This window comes from Mangifera indica, chromosome 8 (genome assembly GCF_011075055.1).
Source record: "Mangifera indica cultivar Alphonso chromosome 8, CATAS_Mindica_2.1, whole genome shotgun sequence".
NCBI classification, from domain to species: domain Eukaryota; kingdom Viridiplantae; phylum Streptophyta; class Magnoliopsida; order Sapindales; family Anacardiaceae; genus Mangifera; species Mangifera indica.
Window position 1 is genome coordinate 12040777 of NC_058144.1, and position 20249 is coordinate 12061025.

General features: G+C 34.1%; 2 protein-coding genes and 1 long non-coding RNA gene across 3 annotated transcripts; all 3 read right to left on the reverse strand.

The window, feature by feature from the left end:
• LOC123223073 (probable aldo-keto reductase 2) lies at positions 1 to 2556 on the reverse strand. Its single transcript, XM_044646142.1, has 6 exons — positions 2297 to 2556; positions 1614 to 1814; positions 1179 to 1351; positions 992 to 1094; positions 298 to 354; positions 1 to 228 (listed from the first exon to the last, which is right to left on the reverse strand). The coding sequence occupies exons 1-6, from the start codon at positions 2507 to 2509 to the stop codon at positions 16 to 18; spliced, it is 960 nt and encodes a 319-aa protein (XP_044502077.1). The 5' UTR covers positions 2510 to 2556; the 3' UTR covers positions 1 to 15.
• Positions 2557 to 2669: 113 nt separating this feature from the next.
• On the reverse strand, positions 2670 to 7720 carry LOC123223075. The gene is made up of 2 exons (XR_006503748.1): positions 7661 to 7720; positions 2670 to 2949 (listed from the first exon to the last, which is right to left on the reverse strand). It is a non-coding gene; the product is annotated as an uncharacterized LOC123223075 (long non-coding RNA).
• Positions 7721 to 13371: 5651 nt separating this feature from the next.
• Positions 13372 to 15724, reverse strand: LOC123222305 (mitochondrial carnitine/acylcarnitine carrier-like protein). The gene is made up of 2 exons (XM_044644989.1): positions 15078 to 15724; positions 13372 to 14104 (listed from the first exon to the last, which is right to left on the reverse strand). Exons 1-2 carry the CDS (start codon positions 15455 to 15457, stop codon positions 13603 to 13605), a joined length of 882 nt encoding a protein of 293 aa, XP_044500924.1. The 5' UTR covers positions 15458 to 15724; the 3' UTR covers positions 13372 to 13602.
• Between the last annotated feature and the right edge of the window lie 4525 nt (positions 15725 to 20249).

Below are 20249 nucleotides of genomic sequence, written 5' to 3' on the forward strand. Positions count from 1 at the left end.
TGTAAGTCCATGGCTCTAAGAAGCTTTCCATGAAGATAGCGGTGGGGTTTCGGAGTTGTTGTAAGTAGCAAAGCTATACATATCTCTATCACCCCTTACAGCATCCGCCGAAGCAATGGATTCAAGTTCAGCCATTTCTTCAGGAGTCAATATCACAGACAACGCTTTAATGTTCTGATTAAAGTTGCCAATCTTTGTGGTTCCAGGAATCGGACAAACATCATCTCCCTGGTGATGAACCTAGGCTAAAGCAAGCTGTGATGTGGTACATCCTTTCTTTTCTGCCATTTCATTAACACGCTCAAACAACTTCTTGTTGTGCTCAAGATTTTCAGGTTGCAACCTGGGTAAGTTCTGCAAAATTTGGGTTATAAAAGTTTATTAATTAACTTTTACTAATAACTTAGATTTGACTTAAATTATTTTCAGGGTTTAAACATTATATTACACAAAGTTAGCATTGGATTCAATTCAAACTAAAATTGACTTAAACTTGAATTGAATTTATAATATTTAATTCAAATTTATGTACAATATCGTCAAAATGTTATTGACAAGATAAATAATATTATTGATAATATAGATAATACCATCTAGAGGTGACAGTAGATTGGTTGGCTCACAAGCTAGCTAGACCCACAAAATTTGGGTAAATGTCAAGGCGTGCAAATGAAGCAAGCCGTGTTGAGACCTCATGAGATGACCCGCACAAAAATTTATAACTGAAAAAATATATTTTAGGCAAGCTGACTTGCTAAAATGTCTACACAAGCACAACCCTTCATGTTGTTAGTTGTGCCCCAGACCTGGATGACGTAGACCAGTATGACATGACCTATTGTCGGGTTTAGTTATCACTTAACAAACAAACAAATCAAATTGCTAAATTGGAACTCCAAACTGAAGGAGAAATCATTGGAGCCCATATATATTTCCAGCAGTGATATGTGGTGCATTCCAAATACTAGGAATTGAATTGATGGTTATAAACTTGTCTAAAATCAGCCTTTAATATGTTTTCAAGCAACTTAGGCCCTGATGAAAGGAATTCTCGTCCTAGAGGACTATATGCAACAATGCCAATGCCAAGTTCCCTGAGAAATAGGAATCCATTTGGTTAATTTATATTGGATTACAAGCAATCCATTAGCCTTATTGATGTAAGAATATTGTCTTACCTGCAAGTAGGAACTATCTCTTTCTCTGTATCCCGTGACCATAACGACCATTCTAGCTGCACAGTTGTTATAGGATGAACAACATGAGCTCTTCTAATTGTTGAAGCACATGCCTCAGAGAGACCTATGTACTTTACCTTTCCCTCCTCAACTAGCTTTTTAAGTTCTCCCATCTTTCAAAACACACAAGAAAAGATCCAAGAATCATATGTTGGCTATGTGTCAATCTGTTAAGATGCGTTTTGAGTTGTAAAATCAATAAACAAATCATAATGTACAATGTATCTAAAACAAATTATAATTTGCACTGGACTGGGCTGTTAGCTACACAATATTCTAGCAGTACCATATTCGAATGTTTCTGTAAACATGATTAAAGATAATACTAATTAATCAACAAGCAAAGTAATTAAGAGTTAATTAGAAGGGGCAAACCGTGACTTCAATGGGGACTCGAGTGTCAATCCGATGTATGCAATAAAGATCAATACAATCAACACCTAGCCTACACAAGCTCCCCTCACTGGCAGCCCTCACATAAGCCGGATCGCCCGGAATTTCTAGTTTGCTATCCTGAAAGCGGGCGCCAAATTTGGTGGCCAATTCAACCCTTTCTCTCATCCCTCCCTTCAACGCCTGCCCAAATTCACATCAAAGGGCAAACCAATTAAGTTCTAAATTCTATACAAGGCCACAGTGAAAACATAAATCAAATTAAGATTTCACTAACTTCCACAAAATTGTAATTTATATGGCTTAAAAATTAATCAAAACTATATAAATACCATGTCAAAAAAGTACAAAAGAGATGTTTGATATGAATGAGCATCCCAAATCACTTGTGCTTCTAACGTTTCAAGATGCGAGTGTGTCCAAAGACAAAGAACCTCATCTAAATTAAGAATTCATCATAAAAATCACCACACCATCTACCTTTTTGTACTTCCTTTTCATCCCAGATGGATACATGGATAAATATGTGATTAGACCAAAATAAAAACATAAACTTCATAAATTCTCTGTGCATTATCATACCCAGTTGGCGTATGATCAAGTCAAGCCTGATGAAACTCAACTAAACGCACAAGAAAGTAGTGAAAGAGAGAGAAAAATTGAACCTTTCCCAGAAGAGTTTCGTTTGTGTGAGGTCCATACACATCAGAAGTGTCAAGAAATGTGATGCCACTGTTGACGGCATGGTGAATCAAAGCGATCATTTCAGGTTCAGGTTTTGCAGGGCCGTAGAAGGCGGACATCCCCATGCAGCCTAAGCCTTGAGCAGAAACTTCCAAGCCTTGTGAGCCAAGCTTGATCCTCTTCACTGTCGCCATTGATTCCTGTGGGTTTCTGGGTTGGGTTTTGATGCTAAAGTGTAAATGAGTTTTATTGGAAATCAGAATCATATCTACATCCCTGGAAATCATGCAAATCATATCCCAGAAATCAAGCAAATCATCATCCATATCACATCCCAGATTATTAGCTATTACATCCCTAAAATCATGTTTATATTGATGAAGCAGATTGTACAAATATTATGTTGCCGTAGATAGATTATAAATTCTCAGTATATAAAGCTATTACATGTAAAGATCAATACATAAGCAATAAAACAGAATTCTTTTACTCTTCTTGAGCTTCTCTGGTTCGTCGCATTGAACCAACTCTGCTCTCTCAGATTTTGGCATGGTATCAGAGCTTCACGGTTCCGAATTGTTTCTCCTTCAATCATCCGTTCAAAGTTCAAAGTCTCCATAGACCTTCCGATAACCTGCACAAAACAAAATAAAAAACCCGAGATTAGATGGAGCCAATCAAAGCAACAGCCGTCGACCTTTCATCGCCTGAATCCACTACTGAAACACCACAGATGCCAGCGTTTCGCCTGGTCCCTACAAACAAAAATAAACCAGAGCCTGGAGACGTCCTTTATGCGTCACCATCGGATGGACCAGAACTCGTTTTGACAAAACAAGTATTGACTGGAGCCGAGAATTATGCACAGTGGGCTAGAGATTTCAGAAGGGCGCTCATTGCAAAGGACAAGATCGGATTTGTCGATGGCACTGTTCCCATGCCGTCGGAGCCCGATCTTGCCCGTTTTTGGGTACGTTGCAATACGCTTGTCCGCGCCTGGATTAGCAATTGTTTGACCGAAGAGATCGCGGCTGGTCTACCACCTACAGAAGATGCAGGGGAGCTTTGGGGATTCATCAAAGACATGTATGGAGCCTTAGATCTTGCAAAGATCTATAGCATCCGACAAACTCTAGCAGAAATCCGACAAGAGAATCAGACGGTGACGAACTACTTCAACAAGCTTTCTGCTGCTTGGAACGAGTTGGATGCAGTCGAGGAATCGATCACTGCACCACCGGAGATTCTCACGCAGATTCAGCGCGCCAAGGAACGGGAGAGACTGACGCGTTTCCTGATGGGGCTGAATGAAGGATTTGCTGCTTTCAGAACCCAAATATTGACCTTTGCGGAGACACCTTCGTTACGGCGTACTTATCATCTTGCCGTCCAAGATGAAAGCCAGAGGAATATCGTCGGAAATAATGAGGAGAAGGGAACGGCAGCTTTCAGCGTTCATCAGAGGAAGGACGCATCTGGAGAAGCAAATGAATTAGGGCCAGCTCAATTTTTCAATTTATATGGCAAGTTCAACGGTCAAGATGGAGCCAAGAGATCTAACGGTTCTAATTCGCCCACTGCACAAAATCAAGTTGGCACCCAAACTTTCAACAATTTTCGTCAAGTCCCTAGCAGTTTTAATAATTACAATCCACCACCCAAGCAAAGGGGAAAACTATATTGTGATTATTGCAAGCGACGTAATCACACCAAAGACACTTGTTGGAAGCTGCATGGTCGTCCTGGATCTAGCAAGACAAAGGCAGAAGGGCCCACTGCAAATCAAGTGGCTTCAACCAGCTTAGGAGCTACAACTGGACTTTCAGCTGAACAATATGACCAATTGATCCATCTTTTGAATCAGATACCAAAGGGCAATGACGTCTCCACTACTTATGCAGGTACGGTTTCATGTTTTAATACTTTTATTTCTCCGGATGTCTGGATAATAGATTCAGGGGCTAGTGACCATATAATATGTTCCCCAGAATTCTGTACCAACAAAAAATATCTGTCCCCTCCAACACCTGTTAAACTACCAAATGGGACCACAATTCAAGCCACACAAATAGGAGATGTCCAATTAGATAAACTCACACTTAAAAATGCCCTTTGTATACCCACATTCCGTTTTAACCTCATCTCAGTTTCCAAACTATGCACAGACAACAAATGTGTAGTGACCTTTTTACCTACTATATGCGTATTTCAGGACCATTCGACTGGCAATCTGATGGGCTTGGGTAAAGAACAACATGGGCTATACTACTGGACACCGAACCCCAAGACCTTTCCTTTATTCAATAAAAATTGTATTACCTCTTCTCATTGTAATACAAATCAAATTAATAAAGTGTCATTAATTTCCCATCAAAGATTAGGGCATTCGAGTACTATTCCATATCCAAAATGTCCCATTTGCCCTCTTGCCAAGCAAACTCGCATTTCCTTTCCCACAAGCACTACTTCAACCACAAAACCGTTCCAATTAATACATTTAGATATTTGGGGACCTTATAGTACACCAAACTATGATGGATCCAAATACTTTCTTACCATAGTAGATGACTTCTCACGTGCTACATGGTTATACCTCATGAGTTCAAAAGCCCAAACACATACTCTTTTCTTGAAATTTGTGTCCATGGTCCAAACTCAATTCCACACAAAAGTCCATCGAATCCGCACAGATAATGCAAAAGAGTTTTTTAACCATACCACCACTACTTACCTTGACTCTCATGGAATTCTTCATGAAAGTTCCTGCCCTTACACACCACAACAGAATGGTACTGTAGAAAGAAAACATAGACATCTATTAGAAGTAGCCCGTGCCCTCAAACACCAATCCAACATACCACCTCAATTCTGGGGAGATTGTGTGGTCACGGCAGCCTATCTGATCAATAGAATGCCAACCAAGGTTCTGGGTAACAAAACACCTTATGAACTTCTCTTTGGCAAAAAACCAGACATCAGGAACTTAAGAGTATTTGGGTGTCTCTGCTACTCCACCAAACCCCAGCAAACAGACAAATTTGACACCCGAGCAACTCGTTGTGTATTTATGGGATATCCTCCACTACAGAAGGGATATCGCCTATATGATATGACAACAAACAAAATCTTCATCAGTAGAGACGTCACATTTCATGAAGATGTTTTTCCTTTTGCTGATGAAATTAAAGGTACGACATCCACTGGTTCATCACCAATGACACACAATGAGTTTCTTGAAGAAAGATATGAGGTAATTCCATCGCCTCATAATACTGGCGATACATTGACAGGATCTGAACAAAGTGCTGACTCATCTTCACCTACCCCATCCGTGGATGTTCCAGTTATCTCTGATAATCCTGATCTGGCTCCCTTGAGACGATCATCACGAACCACAAAACCTCCCATTTGGAGCACTGACTATGTTTGCACTGTTTCATCTAACCCATATGCAATCTCTCGATATATTAATTATGACAGGTTATCTTCAGGGCACAAAGCTTGCATCAGTCACATATCTGCACATCGTGAACCTACTTCATATTCAGAAGCAGTACAATTACCTCATTGGCGTCAGGCGATGGCAGAAGAGTTAGAAGCTTTGTATCTCAATAAAACGTGGGACCTTGTACCACGACCATCTCATAGGAAACCCATCGGCTGCAAATGGGTCTTCAAGATAAAGCACCGGGCAGATGGTTCCATTGAACGATATAAAGCTCGATTGGTCGCAAAAGGGTTCACTCAACAGGAAGGGCTTGATTATCAAGAGACTTTTTCGCCTGTTATCAAACATGTTACTGTTCGCACACTCCTTGCCCTTGCCGCCTCTTATGATTGGTCTCTTCATCAGATGGACGTTCACAATGCCTTTCTTCATGGGGACTTAGATGAGGAGATTTATATGGAAGTTCCACCCGGAATTCGCAGACAGGGGGAGAATCTAGTATGTCGACTGCGAAAATCCTTATATGGCCTGAAACAAGCATCCCGACAATGGAACACTAAAATCACAGAAGCATTGATCAAGTTAGGTTTCAAACAGTCAAGACATGATTATGCCTTGTTCACAAAAAGACAAGGAAAATCATTCATATGCCTCGTGGTTTATGTAGATGATATCCTCATAACTGGGAATGACACAATCGCCATACAAGAGCTGAAAACTCACCTCCATAAGTCTTTCAGAATAAAAGACTTAGGATCTCCAAAATATTTTTTGGGGATTGAAATTGCTCAGTCTGCAGATGGGATCGTCCTCAGCCAAAGGAAATATGCATTGGAATTAATAGCAGACACTGGCTTATCTGCTTGCAAACCAAGTACAATCCCAGTGGAACAAAATGTCAAACTCACCAGTCAAGAGTATGATCACAACAGTGAAGCAGTTGAAGACCCGCCACTACAGGATCATCTGGAATATCAACGACTAGTGGGACGACTAATTTATCTCACAATGACTAGACCAGACATTAGTTATGCAGTTCAGATCCTCAGCCAATTTATGCATGCACCAAAGCAGTCTCACATGGATGCAGCCTTAAAGGTAATTAAATATCTAAAAGGATGTCCAGGTCTAGGATTATTATTCCCTCGAGATAAAACCTTGAAAGTAACGGCTTACTGCGACTCAGACTGGGGTACATGTCCTATGACAAGGAAATCACTGACAGGTTTCTGTGTAAAACTTGGGGATTCTCTTATCTCATGGAAAACGAAAAAGCAATCTACTGTCTCTCTTTCTTCAGCTGAAGCAGAATATCGGGCAATGGCAAAAACCACTTGTGAGATAATATGGATTCGTGGTCTATTAGAGGATCTGGGCGTAATAATCTCCGAACCAGTTGAACTCTACTGTGATAATAAGGCTGCAAAGGATATCTCTACCAATCCAGTCTTCCATGAAAGAACTAAGCATATAGAGATTGACTGTCACTTTGTAAGAGACAAGATACAGGAAGGCTTGATAAAACCTTACTACATTCGAACCACAGAACAGTTGGCTGACATATTCACCAAACCTCTGGGATCAAGACAACATTTCTATCTCTTACACAAGCTTGGAGTTTATGACATCTACAAACCACCAGCTTGAGGGGGAGTATTGGAAATCAGAATCATATCTACATCCCTGGAAATCATGCAAATCATATCCCAGAAATCAAGCAAATCATCATCCATATCACATCCCAGATTATTAGCTATTACATCCCTAAAATCATGTTTATATTGATGAAGCAGATTGTACAAATATTATGTTGCCGTAGATAGATTATAAATTCTCAGTATATAAAGCTATTACATGTAAAGATCAATACATAAGCAATAAAACAGAATTCTTTTACTCTTCTTGAGCTTCTCTGGTTCGTCGCATTGAACCAACTCTGCTCTCTCAGATTTTGGCAAGTTTGGATTTTTGTTTTGCTTTTGTGAAGCTTAGCTCAGCTGTGTGGATTGCTTTGCCTTTGCATGCAGGGCCCTATTTATAGCGTTGGAGAGAGTTGGGAGGGTGACGATATGCTTAGATATGCTCTTACGGATAGTGTGGTGACTAAAGTGGTTCTTTGCCCAATGAGTTTGTAACTAGTGCTAATTAGTGGTTCTTTGTCTTCCAGTCTTCGTATATTCTTCACTTTATTTACAGTTGCTGAGTGTGCATGAAGGATGATGATATGCTTCGGCAAGCTCTTACGGATTGTAGAGGGACTAAAATGAGAAAAACAATGACTTTTGGGTTTCATGTTTTATTAGGAAAGTTTCTCGTGTTATTCTAAACTTTGGTGAGTCATTCGTGTGCTATATATGTTCTTCACTGTATATAACACCTGGTAAAACCTAACCCACAAAAGTCATGGGCAAAGGTGGATCTTATTGAGTTGTTTAGATTGAATTCATGGCTCAACTCAGATAAATTGATTTAGAGTTGAAGCTCTAATTCAAAAGCTTGATTTGAAATCAATGCATTAGTTTATTTAATGATATTGTTGATCTCACTAACGATATTATTAATTTTTCTAAATAATATTGTTCATTACACTGACAAATCTTTAATAGTTTTATACACTAGTTTGAATTGCTCGAATTCATAGAAAACATTATAGTTTCGATTTGAACTTAAATTGGTTATTGATTTGCCTCAAATCAAATCTATCCTAATTATGGTTAATTTTGTGGGCTTTATTCTTAGTTAACAATACCAAAAATTTTAGAAATCTTAAAAATGCTATTAAACATATAAGAATAGAACAATAAAAAGTTAGAAAATAGACTAATAATAAAATAAAAATGGTAGTTGAATTTGTTTGAATGATTGGATTACATAAGCACTTACCAAACACAAATCATTCAAACAAAGAACAACGGACTTTCAAAAAGTTTCATTGAATTCAATTGATTTGTAAATAAGAGAAGTCAAATTAAGTGTTCTTCGTCTGTCTGTGTATCTTTTTAAAATAGGATATTAAATTAATTGCCCAAAATACATATATCAAAAGAAAAATGCCCAAATATGAAGAAAATTTGTGAAAATACCCAACATTCAAACAACTTATGAAAAATACCCCATTATTTTTGAAAATATCAAAAATACCCTTCATGACTTCTATATAAACCCTCATCCTCATGACTTCTTCATAGAATTCATATATTCAGTTACAATCAATATTCGATATTGTGGGTTTGTTTGAAAGGAAAAAAAAATCCTATTTTTGAGTTTGAGAGAAAAAAATTCGGTTTATGATAATAAGATATTTATATGAATCTTAACCCAAAACTTTATTTATTTGTTAAATCAAATTCATATATTTTATATACTTACACAGAATTGTGCCATAAAATGAAGGTTAAGAAAATATAGAGTATTTTGATATTAGACAATATATAATGGTGTTAAATGAAATGTTAAGAAAATATAGGAGCATTGTGGAACTAAACAATGTATGAGGGTGTTAAAAAAACTTAGAAAAATATAGGGGTATTTTGATAGTAGACAATCTATAATGTGTTAAATGAAATATGCCAAAATTTAGAGGTTATTTTGATATTAGAAAATATATGAGAGTGTTAAATAAAATTTTCCAGAATAAGTAACAATGTGAGGTTAAATGGAATTTGCCGATATATATGGTGTTCATGGAATTTTTTTTAATCTTGAGGGTTAAATTAATAATTGGCTAAATTAGGTGTAAACTGATAGTGATATTGTGGGGGTATTGTGATATTTTATGCTTTGGGGGTAAATTAATAATAAAATTCGTGTTGAATTAATTATGTAAATCAAGTTGGTAATATTGATACAGTTTAATGGGAATTTTTCTTATAAATGTTTTTTTTATTAATATTTGTCATTGTATGATTGATTATTAAAGTGATGGGTTATATTGTTATCCACTACAAAGGAGAATGGCTAAGTGTCCAACTTCACAATTTTTTATGAACAGTGACTAAGTGTGACATGCTCAATTCTAACCTCGGTGATGAAAAGTGACTAGACATGATGAACAATGATTAAACGTTGATTTATAATAAATGTGATAGTGCCAACTAAGCTTTTCACACTTGATAATGGGGAAATTGTCTCATTTTTTTAACCAAAATCATTGTTTCCCTTAAACAATTAATTAATAAATTAGCAAGAAACAATTTTTCATCGTCTAACAACTAATTTTTAACAAAAAATCTTTTGATATATAATTAAAATTTAAATAATTTACCCTAACCCCCAAATTTCAATCAACAAAAAATTTATCATTGTCCAACAAAATAAGTAATTTCTACAAACAAATCATACATAGTATAACTAATAATCAATTTTTATCAACAAATAATTACTTTTCTTGTTAATTTATTTTCTATTTTAGCTGAATATTAGATAAAATTTTTGATAAAAAATGTTTGAAAAGCTAGAGTCCTTAAAGTTAGATATGAGAGTAAAACAAGTTTTAATTTGAACTCTTAATTATGTCTATACAATCTATAGAATATTACTTAACGCTAATGCAATTAAGTTATTTTAATTTATTACTCTTTTATAAATTGTAGAAGGAAGAGAAAATTTTAAAATTAATAAACTTATGAAATTGAAATTCTTTTCAAAGTGCCTTTTTTTTTTCTAAAACTTGTTGAAATATCTTTACAATGTAATAATATTCACTTAAATAAATAAATAAATTATATATACAGATGCACCTTATCAATGACTATCTGTAAAAGAAATATTATTTATGACAAAATATTATTTGTTAGAATTATGCCTACTATTTTCCATTTTTATTTATTTCTAATCATATATGTTTTTTTTTATTATATATATATATATTAATTATGTTTAAAAATATATTGATGAAATTTATTATTAATAATATTTTTTTGTATTATAATTATAAGAATTATTTTTTAAAATTGTTTTGTAATTGAAATCAAGTTTCTCTAGTGTATATATATTAAAGGAAAAGCTAAATGAATATTTCGAATTACCGGATATTTAAAGTTAATTCTTTATTATTTTTAGTTAATTAACAGATTTTAATGATCAACCTGATGAAATCATAATAGATGGAAGGAACTAAAAATTACAAGTGAATTATTATATTCTCATGATGCAAAATATATTTATGTCCAACATTTTTCTAAGCAGTTATAATTTTAAAAAAAAATTATTCATGTCACTTCATGTTAGTTTTGTATCAATCTAAACATGCTCTAATTTTAGTTTGAGTTGACTTGAACAAAAAATCCAAACTATATTTTATCAAAATACTTAACTCGATTTTTTTGTATTGTGTCGTATAAAAAATTATTAATTCTAAAACAATCAAAGATAGTGTTCTTGACTACACTGGATTAGAGGGTGTACGTACCAAATTTTCAATTTCATTGATCATGGATTTCCTTAGTTTTTATTTATATATATGAAATAGTAATACGACATGAATAAATAATTTGTATAAATTTATTCATATAATCTAATATAGTAATATTTAATTAGGTAATTTTGAAATAAGAAAACAAAAACAATCACATTACCTAATCGTAATTCACAAATTCCCATTTTAGTTTGTACATATAAGTTAATAAAAATTTGTTTGTTAGTATAATTTATTCATTATTAAATAACAATTTCCTAAATTCATTGGTTGTAAGATACTAATGAAATAACACAATTGAGTAAATATTGTCTTTGAATTCTTATTCTCACTAATGGATTAATGTCACACCTCTAAAATCCAAAGGTGAATAGTTGCATCGAGTTGGCATGTTGAGCTCGATCATAGGTTTATATGTATTTGGCAAAGATGAAAGCCAAAAAAAAAGACGGGTTGTTGATCTTCATATGAGCGTGCTACAAGGCATGTGTAAGAGTGCAAAGATAGGAGCGCAAGTGCATAATGACAGGTGCGTAGAAAGGGGGTACAACTTATGAGTGAGCATATGATCGAGAACAAACAAGAAAGCTTTGTTTTGTGTAAAACAACTCCGAAAGATTGTTAAAACTTGATGGTGATATCCATAGCTAATGGTGTGACAGACTTGGTCGATACTGATGTAGGCGCATATAAAAATCTGTGCAGAGTTCTTTGCAATAACCAAATAAGGTTTTCTATTTAAGCACATGCTTTGGAGCAAAGCATGACAAGGAGATAGTTGGAGGTCTTATACACAAAAAAGTGGCTAACACAATAGATTCAATCAAAGTGTGTAAACTTGACAGATTTGACATAAGTAGCATGGTTGCATGGGGCGTGACACATGAGAAAAGTTATGATACATGAGCTAACATTTGCAAGGTGGCTGATGAACATAAAATAAGGATCAATGATATCTTCAAATGATAGATTCATCTTAATCAAGCTTAACGATTCAAAGGAACAAATTGGGGAATTTGCCTACAATCAAGTTGAAGCAATTTAAGGGATTGATTTACAAGATTGCTAAAATCATGTTGGAGTGATTATTGAAGCAATTGAAGGGGTTAAATGTTGGTTTCAAATTTAAATTTTGTAACTTATCCATTTGTAATATTGTGTATAAATAGGAGCCATTAGACATATGATTGTATAAGTGAAAGAAGGCAAATATAAAAGATAAGAGAAAAATATATAAGAGGTATCTTAGTGAGTATTGAGGGAAGATAGAGCAACTTGAGTAGATCATACAAGTGAGTGAGTTATTTGTGTGTTCTTTCGTAAAGATTGTGAGTAATCAATGGGTTTTACCTATAAACACACTTGTTTTTCATTTATTTGATGTTTGCTAAGAACACACATGCACTAAAATCATTGTAGCATTATCCTCACACTTGGTTGTGAAACATTGAGCAGAGTTGGAGAAATATTGAGTTAGGCTTATAGAAGTTTGGCTAATTACATGTGTCATTTTTATCCCATTTCTAGATTGAGAAAATAACCCATGACACTTAGCATTGTCAAGGTGGAGCCACCTTTGTGACATTAAATACAATCATTAAAGGAAAAAAATAAAATAAAATGTATAAGAAGACCATTTAATCGAGGATATCATCTTTTCAATAAAATCATAATTAATAATAATAAATATTAATTTATATATTTACGATATTATTACTATTTGATTTTTATCGTTCTATTCTCTCATCTTTTTCATAGCCATCGATAGAATATTCACGTTATTGTATATAAAATTGGGTCCGGCAATGTGAACAGGCTTGTCATGTATTAAAAAAAATAATGCACGTAGAAGTGTGCGTTGATTTGATATCAATTTCTATTGACATCTATGAGAAGACTTAAACTGTGTCTTCACTTTGAACTTTGAGAAAAAGTTATAGTTTATCCAAAATGATGCATTTGTTTTAAACATGAGAATCACAGACTGATCAGAAAACAATACAGCCATCTTCTACCATCGGAAATAAGAACAACAGAGACTAACTGCAATTGTTTTTTATTTGTTTCATCAGAAAAAAAAAAAAAAAAGAAAAATCATTGCTCTATTTTATTCAATAAGGTATTTATCCATCAAGCCCAACACCATTGTGCAAATGAATTTTATATCTTTAACATTAAATTCATTTGCAAGAAACTGTAAAAAGGAGTTAGTTCTGTAAGTTATTTTCAAAAGAATGTTTCTACCAGAACACAAATAAAATTTGAAGAAAACTTGAAGGAGCCTGTTACCATATTGCTAAAGCATTCTTTTAATTGAAGAGGCATCATTCAATGACTAGAAGGTGGCTTTTAAAAGAGCAATATGATAACAGTGCTAATTTTCACCCAAACCATTGGCCGGCAACCTGTGACTGACAATAGAATTACCCCAAACTAGACCTTGTCACCTCATACACCAAGAAGCATGCTGAATTTGCAGGAACACTTCTAGCCATTGCACGGCCAAAACCCTTGTACAAGCCTTTGACACCTTCTGCTTTTAGGATCTTTCTAAAAGCCACCATGAAACCAGAGAATTTGGGATTTTTGTAGTCATCCACCTGAATAACGCTCTTTACAACGTCAGTCGGGTAGACAGCTGCCCAGAATGAAGCACCAGCTAAACCTCCTGCAACTATTAAAGAGCCTTTTCCCAACTGAGAAGTGTCCTGGCCTCCAGCCATGTACTGTTTCAGTCCTTCGTAGACGGCAAACACAGTAGCATTTCCAGGAACCTCCCTTGCCATTGTGGGTACCAAGCCCTTGAAAAGACCCCCTACACCACCTTCTGATTTGAGAACATGCCTAGCAACATCCATTGGTCCACCATACTTCACTGCCACAATGGCTGAACCAGAAACTGCTAATGCATTTTGCGCTTGCAATCTGTTCTCATCATGAAATACAAGCAGCTAGCAGATGTAGTTACCTGTTTTAATGAAAAGATGGCAAACCAAAGACTTAGAAATTAGTGTCCAAAAAATACTTTAGAATGTAAAAAATTAATCAGGAACGCTATAATAATCTGCGATTTACCAGAGAAGAAGCAAATCGTTTGTTTGCTTGTTTTTGACAAAGAGAAAATAAAAAATTGATTCAGATGCTTAATAATAAAATAAAAACAGTAAAGAATAAAAACTATTTTTTAATGTTTTAAAATCCTTTTTCTCATAGGGGGTGTTTGGTTTGGGTAATGTTTGATCACTATAATAGAAAGATTACCTTAAAGATAGATTACTTAAAAGATTACTGAGTATAAATAATTACTATGTTTGATAAAATTTGATAAGTATAAATAATTATTGTATTTGGCTAAAGGTAATAAAAGATTACTAGTAAATTATTTTATTTAAATGTCCTTGAATATAATTATTTTAAAATATTTTTTATATTATTTGTCATATCAATTAAAAATAAATTTTTTTTTATCTCAAAAAATTAATAAATAATAATTTTTCTATAATAAACTCAAGATTACCCCAGTAATCTTTAAATACCTAAGGTGAAGGTGGTAATCAGATTACCACCTATATTACCTGTCATGTCAGTATTAGTAATAGAAGATTACTGTAATCTTTTATTACTAACAAACCAAACAAGGGAATAAAAGATAGATTATCAAGGTAATCTTAAAAACTCTTAACCAAACACTTTTAAATGTCAATAGAAATTGTCCAGAACATGAAATCTCTGAACATTGAAACACGACCACTGAGCCATACACAATCAAAAAAACTGAACCCTTCACAGAGAATAAAAAATATTGAAAGATTAAAAAGGAAACGGAAGCAGTATAAGAGCAACCAATTTTGATGATCAACTCATATTTAATGGAACCCAAAAAACAGATTATACCAACCTGCATTTAATCAACTCAGTGGGGCAAGCAAGAAATGAAACAGCAACTCCAGCAATATTCTGCTGGTAAACTGTAAGGGGTTCACCAGGTTTAGACCTCAGTAATGCCTCCATTTGTCCTCTAACAGTAAAGAGGAGGGCATTGAAAGCTGCCACAGTTGCAAGAGGCACCCCCATACCCTTGCACAATCCCCTTGGACCTTCAGCTTCGATAGTTTGCTTGACAGAATCGATTGCACCAGAATACTTGGGAGGTTGGCCTGGGAGTGGAGTAGGCTGGCTTTGGAGCTTGACCTTTATGGTGTCAAATGGGTGCCCAACTATCAATTGCGCGGCCCCTCCAACAGTCCCAGAAATTAGATCCTTGGCTACATCTGCCATCTGCAAAATTAGCTTGTAAACATGAATTCAAATAATAGGGGTGACTAATTTTAAAGGAAAAGATAATTATGCCCGATTGTTAGAGTTGAAACCATTAGAAACAGTTAAGATACATAACATCTCCAATTTTAATACTGGCTTCAACTAAAAGATTAGGTCTAATTGCATATATCCAAAAAGGACCTATGCCAAACTTATCTAATTCTTTATGGAGGAGACATAGAAAGCGGAATATACAAGAGGAAGTAACACAGATTCAAACTCTTATTAAAACTGTCAAGTCCCAAGGAAGCAAAACAAGAACATGTAAAACAGAATTATCACGATCGAAAAAAGGCTATAAATAGGGATGGTAATGAAAAGGGGCGAAGAGGGGATCTCAATTCTCGTCCCTATCCCTGCAGTGTAGAGACAATCTTTGTCCTTGTTATGGAGATAACAAAAATTTTTTGTCCCTTCCTTACAAAGAAAAATCTCTTCTCCATCGTAATAAAAAATATTTTCCTCCTACCCTTTAAACATAACTAAATATATTAAATAACAAAATTAAATAAAATTAAATAAACTTACTATTTAAATATGACAAATATTATATATTACCTTTAACATGCATAATAAAAATCTAAATAAATTTGAAAAACATAAATAATCTAAAACTATAAAGATATATTACTATTTTAATTAAATATATTTGAAAAATATAAAAGAATTGTATTTCTTATTTGTAAATTCATATATAAAGGATTAGTATTTATACTAGTATACAATGAGATACAAAAAGAAAAAAATCAAAAAATTAATTTCTTAATTTATGAGATTGATTGATTATTGATTGTTGACTTGATTGGCGAGATTGTTTGATCTTGATTGATGATTGTTTGCTTGATTGATAATTAATGATTGATTGATGATTTTGATTCTTGCTTGATTGATTGATGATTGTTTGTTTGATTCTTGCTTAATTGATGATATATTGGATATCTTCAACACCCTCCTCAAACTCAAGGAGGCAAAACGGATGTTATCTTGAGTTTGATAACTAAATTAGAAAGTCATCTAGGACGATGAGACTTAATAAAAGTATCGGCAAGTTGAACAGTAGAAGACACTAGATGAAGGCGTAGAATGTTTTGAAGCAAATGTTGTCCAATAAAGTGACAATCTATCTTAATATGTTTTGTACATCTATGAAAAACATTATTATGAGCTATTTGAATAACACTCTGATTGTTACAATAAAGAGGAGTGACAAATGTCTAAGGTACGCCCATATCGGGCAATAACCATTGTAACCAAAGAAGTTCAAAGGTGGTGTTAGTAAGAGCTCAATATTATGTCTCGATACTAGATTGAGAAATGTCAGATTGCTTCTTATGGTATCAAAAAACCATAGAATCCCTAAGAAAAAAACAATATCCCATAGTGGAACATCTATCAGTTGGATCACCTGCCTAATCAACATTAGAATAAGCTCGCAATGCCAATGATGATAAGGAGGAGAAATGTAAGCCATGGAATAAAGTGCCCTTGACGTATCATAAGATATGAAGCATTGCAGCATAATGAGTAGAACTAGGAGTTGACATGAATTGGCTGACAAGATGAACAACATATGCAATATCAAGACGAGTTATTGTAAGATAAACTAAGCTTCCAACTAACTTACAATAGAGAGTTGGATCTCATAATGGTTTACATCAGTAGCACACAACTTAACATTTGTTTCTAAAGGTGTATTGATTGTTTTAACATTAGTTAATCCGACTTTAAAAAGAATATCAAAGGCATACTTAGCTTGTGTGAGATAATACCTATCAAAACTTGAAGATACTTCAAGTCCCAAGAAATAACTAAGAGATCCAAGATTTTTCATTTCAAATTGTTGACTTAAGAAAATCTTGAGATTAGAAATTCCTGTAAGATTATTGCAGTAATAATCATATCATTGACATAAAGAAGCAACAAAACAATCACAGAAGTAGAGTTGCAAACAAATAAAGTAGAATCATAAAGACTAGAAAAAAGATTCATTTGTCCAATAGTGTTACTAAATTTTGAAAACCATGCATGTGGAGCTTGTTTTAGTCCATACAATGCCTTTTGCAACTTGCAAACCTTATTGGGTGGATGATCATACCTTAAGGGAGGCTTCGTGTAAATTTCTTCTGTAAGATTTCCATTAAAAAATGCATTTTTGGCATCCATTTGAGATAGATGCTAATGTTTAGCGATTGTAACTACTAGAAGAGTTCAAATAGAACTGAGCTAAGCAAGCATGCAAATGTCTCCTTATAATCAATGTCGTACTCTTGGGTAAAACCTTTGGCCACCAATAAAGTCTTATATCTTTCGACAAAGCTATTAGAGTGAGCTTTTGATCTTGTAAACCCACTTGGAATCTATAGGGGACTTTCTATTAGACAAATCAACAAGCTCCCAAGTCTGAGTCTTAATAAAAGCATCAAGTTCTTCTGTCATAGCTTGCTGCCATAAAGGATTAGAGGAAGCCTTCCAAAAAAATGCAAGGTTCATGTAAAGAGGAGATTGTAGCATAGCAATGAAAATCATGAAGATGGGAAGAAGGTTGTCTTACCCTGGTAAAATGCAAACAATTAGTGAACTTAGAAGAATGATCTTGTTGTGAGGATTCCATAGACTGCTCAGATGTATCAAAAGGTCGTGGAGTAGGATTACTTGAAGTACCTATAATAGAATTTAGAAATAGTTCTAGAGACAAATATGTGAATAAGAGTCTTTGATTGAGTTATGGTATCAAAGGATGCAATGTTAGAAAACTTCTTATGTTCCCAAAATGTGACATGTCGTGAGATACGCACACACCTAGAAATTGGATCATAACACATATCTTTTATGTTTAAGATTATATCCTAGAAAACAACATAATCTAGACCAAGGTTCAAGTTTCGTTTTTTCATGAAATTGGAGATGAACAAAACATGCATAACCAAATACACTAAATAGTGTATAATGTGGAAGATTACCATAAAGACTTTCATAAGGAGTTTGATTGCCAAGGATAGATAAAGGCAAACGGTTGATGGTATACACAGTAGTGGATGCTGCTTCTCCCCAAAAATGCTCTGGAACAGATAAAGCATATGAATAACACGAACAGTTTTTAGAATGTCTATGTTTTTGTTCGGTTTGACCATTTTGTTGGGATTTACTCAAACAAGAGTGTTGGGATAGAGTGTCATGATCTTTTAGAAAAGTGAGTAATCAAGTGTCGCTGTATTCTATGGTATTATTGGAGCGAAAAATTGTTATGTTTATAGAAAATTGAGTTTTGATCATATTGGCAAACTCTTTATAAACATCAAATATGTGAGAATGATTACATAAAAGATAATTCCAAGTAAATCATGAGTAATCATCCAAGTATATCAAAATATTTTGAACCTCCCATAATTGTAATAGGTGCAGGACCTCACATATTAGATTGTACAAAATCAAAGGGTGAAGAAACAATAAAATCACTTTTATTGAAAGGCAAATTAAGATGTTTACCAAGTTGACAAGACATATACTCAAAATCGTCATGAAGAATAGATCTTAATAATCCTGATGAAGATAATGTTTTGAGATGAGACTTAGACACATGGCCTAACTGGAAATGCCAAAGACTCAAAGGTACACTAGATTGGGTAGATGCAACAACATTAGTCTTAGGAACATGAAGTGACATAAGCTCAAACAATCGCCCTACTTTACGACATTTCCTAACTATCTTGCCTGTTTGTGGATCCTACACAATACAACCATTATTAGAGAAATGTAAATTTAATCCAAGTTCACATAATTGGCTAACAGATAAAAGATTTAAGAAAAGATTAGGGATAAGGTATGTGTCTAAAACAAAGAGTTGTGTAGTAGAGATAAATCCTATATGGCTAACTTACATTGTAAATCCATCAGTAGTTTGAATATTTGGAATATTATTCGCTAGTGTCTTGAATGAAAATAATGATGAGAAAGGAGTCAAATGATTATAACAGGCAGAGTTAAGATACTAAGAGATATTACCTGTAGTGACAAAAAATGCAGAAGCAGAAGTATATGTAAAAGTACTAATACCAACTTAAGTGAGAGCTTGAGTGATAAGTGCCTCAATGTTAGCCTCTGATAGAGTGTGTGTGCCAAAGGTAGATTGTAGTGCATTATCTTTGGTAATAATAAAGACAGAGTTGGGATGGAAAGTCTTATTTGGATTACGTTGTTGATTCCCTTTTCTTGAATTGAAATTCCTCTAATCCTTGGAATGAAATTCCCCATATGTATGTCCATTGCAATGACAATAAGAGTAATATTTTGAGAAATTAGATACAAGATTTGTAGATTGTGAAGGAACAAGAATTGTATTTAAGAGATGGAGTTTTAGGTTTACATGTATGTCTCTTCAAAGATTAATTCTACTATAACTATATCCAATGTTAGTAAAGGATGACGATGTAATAATAAGGCACAAACTGATTCAAAATCTTTATGAAGAGCAATAAGAAATTGATTTAATCGTTGTTTATCATGATATTACATATGGAGCTCAACATCATCACTATATATCCATTTAGGCTCAAACAAACTTAACTAGTCCCATAAAGTAAACATTTTAGAATGAAAGCCATTAATTGACTCACTAATTTATTGTTTCAAATTGTGAAGTTTGACTTGAACTTGGTATGTGTGTGCAAAATCATTGAATGAAAATTGTCGAGTGAGAAAATCTCAAAGATTCTTGGCTCCTTCGAAACGACCAAAGAGAATATTGATAGAT

What these genes read in the sequence shown, in the direction of transcription:
- LOC123223073 (XM_044646142.1), bottom strand. Translation starts at nt 2,509, where the DNA reads ATGGCGACAGTGAAGAGGATCAAGCTTGGCTCACAAGGCTTGGAAGTT. An exon ending in ACGAAACTCTTCTGGGAAAG is followed by an intron (nt 1,815 to 2,296) that starts GTTCAATTTTTC and finishes GAATTTGGGCAG; the next exon opens with GCGTTGAAGGGAGGGATGAG. An exon ending in TAAAGGCTGATTTTAGACAA is followed by an intron (nt 355 to 991) that starts GTTTATAACCAT and finishes CAAATTTTGCAG; the next exon opens with AACTTACCCAGGTTGCAACC.
- LOC123222305 (XM_044644989.1), bottom strand. Translation starts at nt 15,457, where the DNA reads ATGGCAGATGTAGCCAAGGATCTAATTTCTGGGACTGTTGGAGGGGCC. An exon ending in ACTGAGTTGATTAAATGCAG is followed by an intron (nt 14,105 to 15,077) that starts GTTGGTATAATC and finishes TGATGAGAACAG; the next exon opens with ATTGCAAGCGCAAAATGCAT.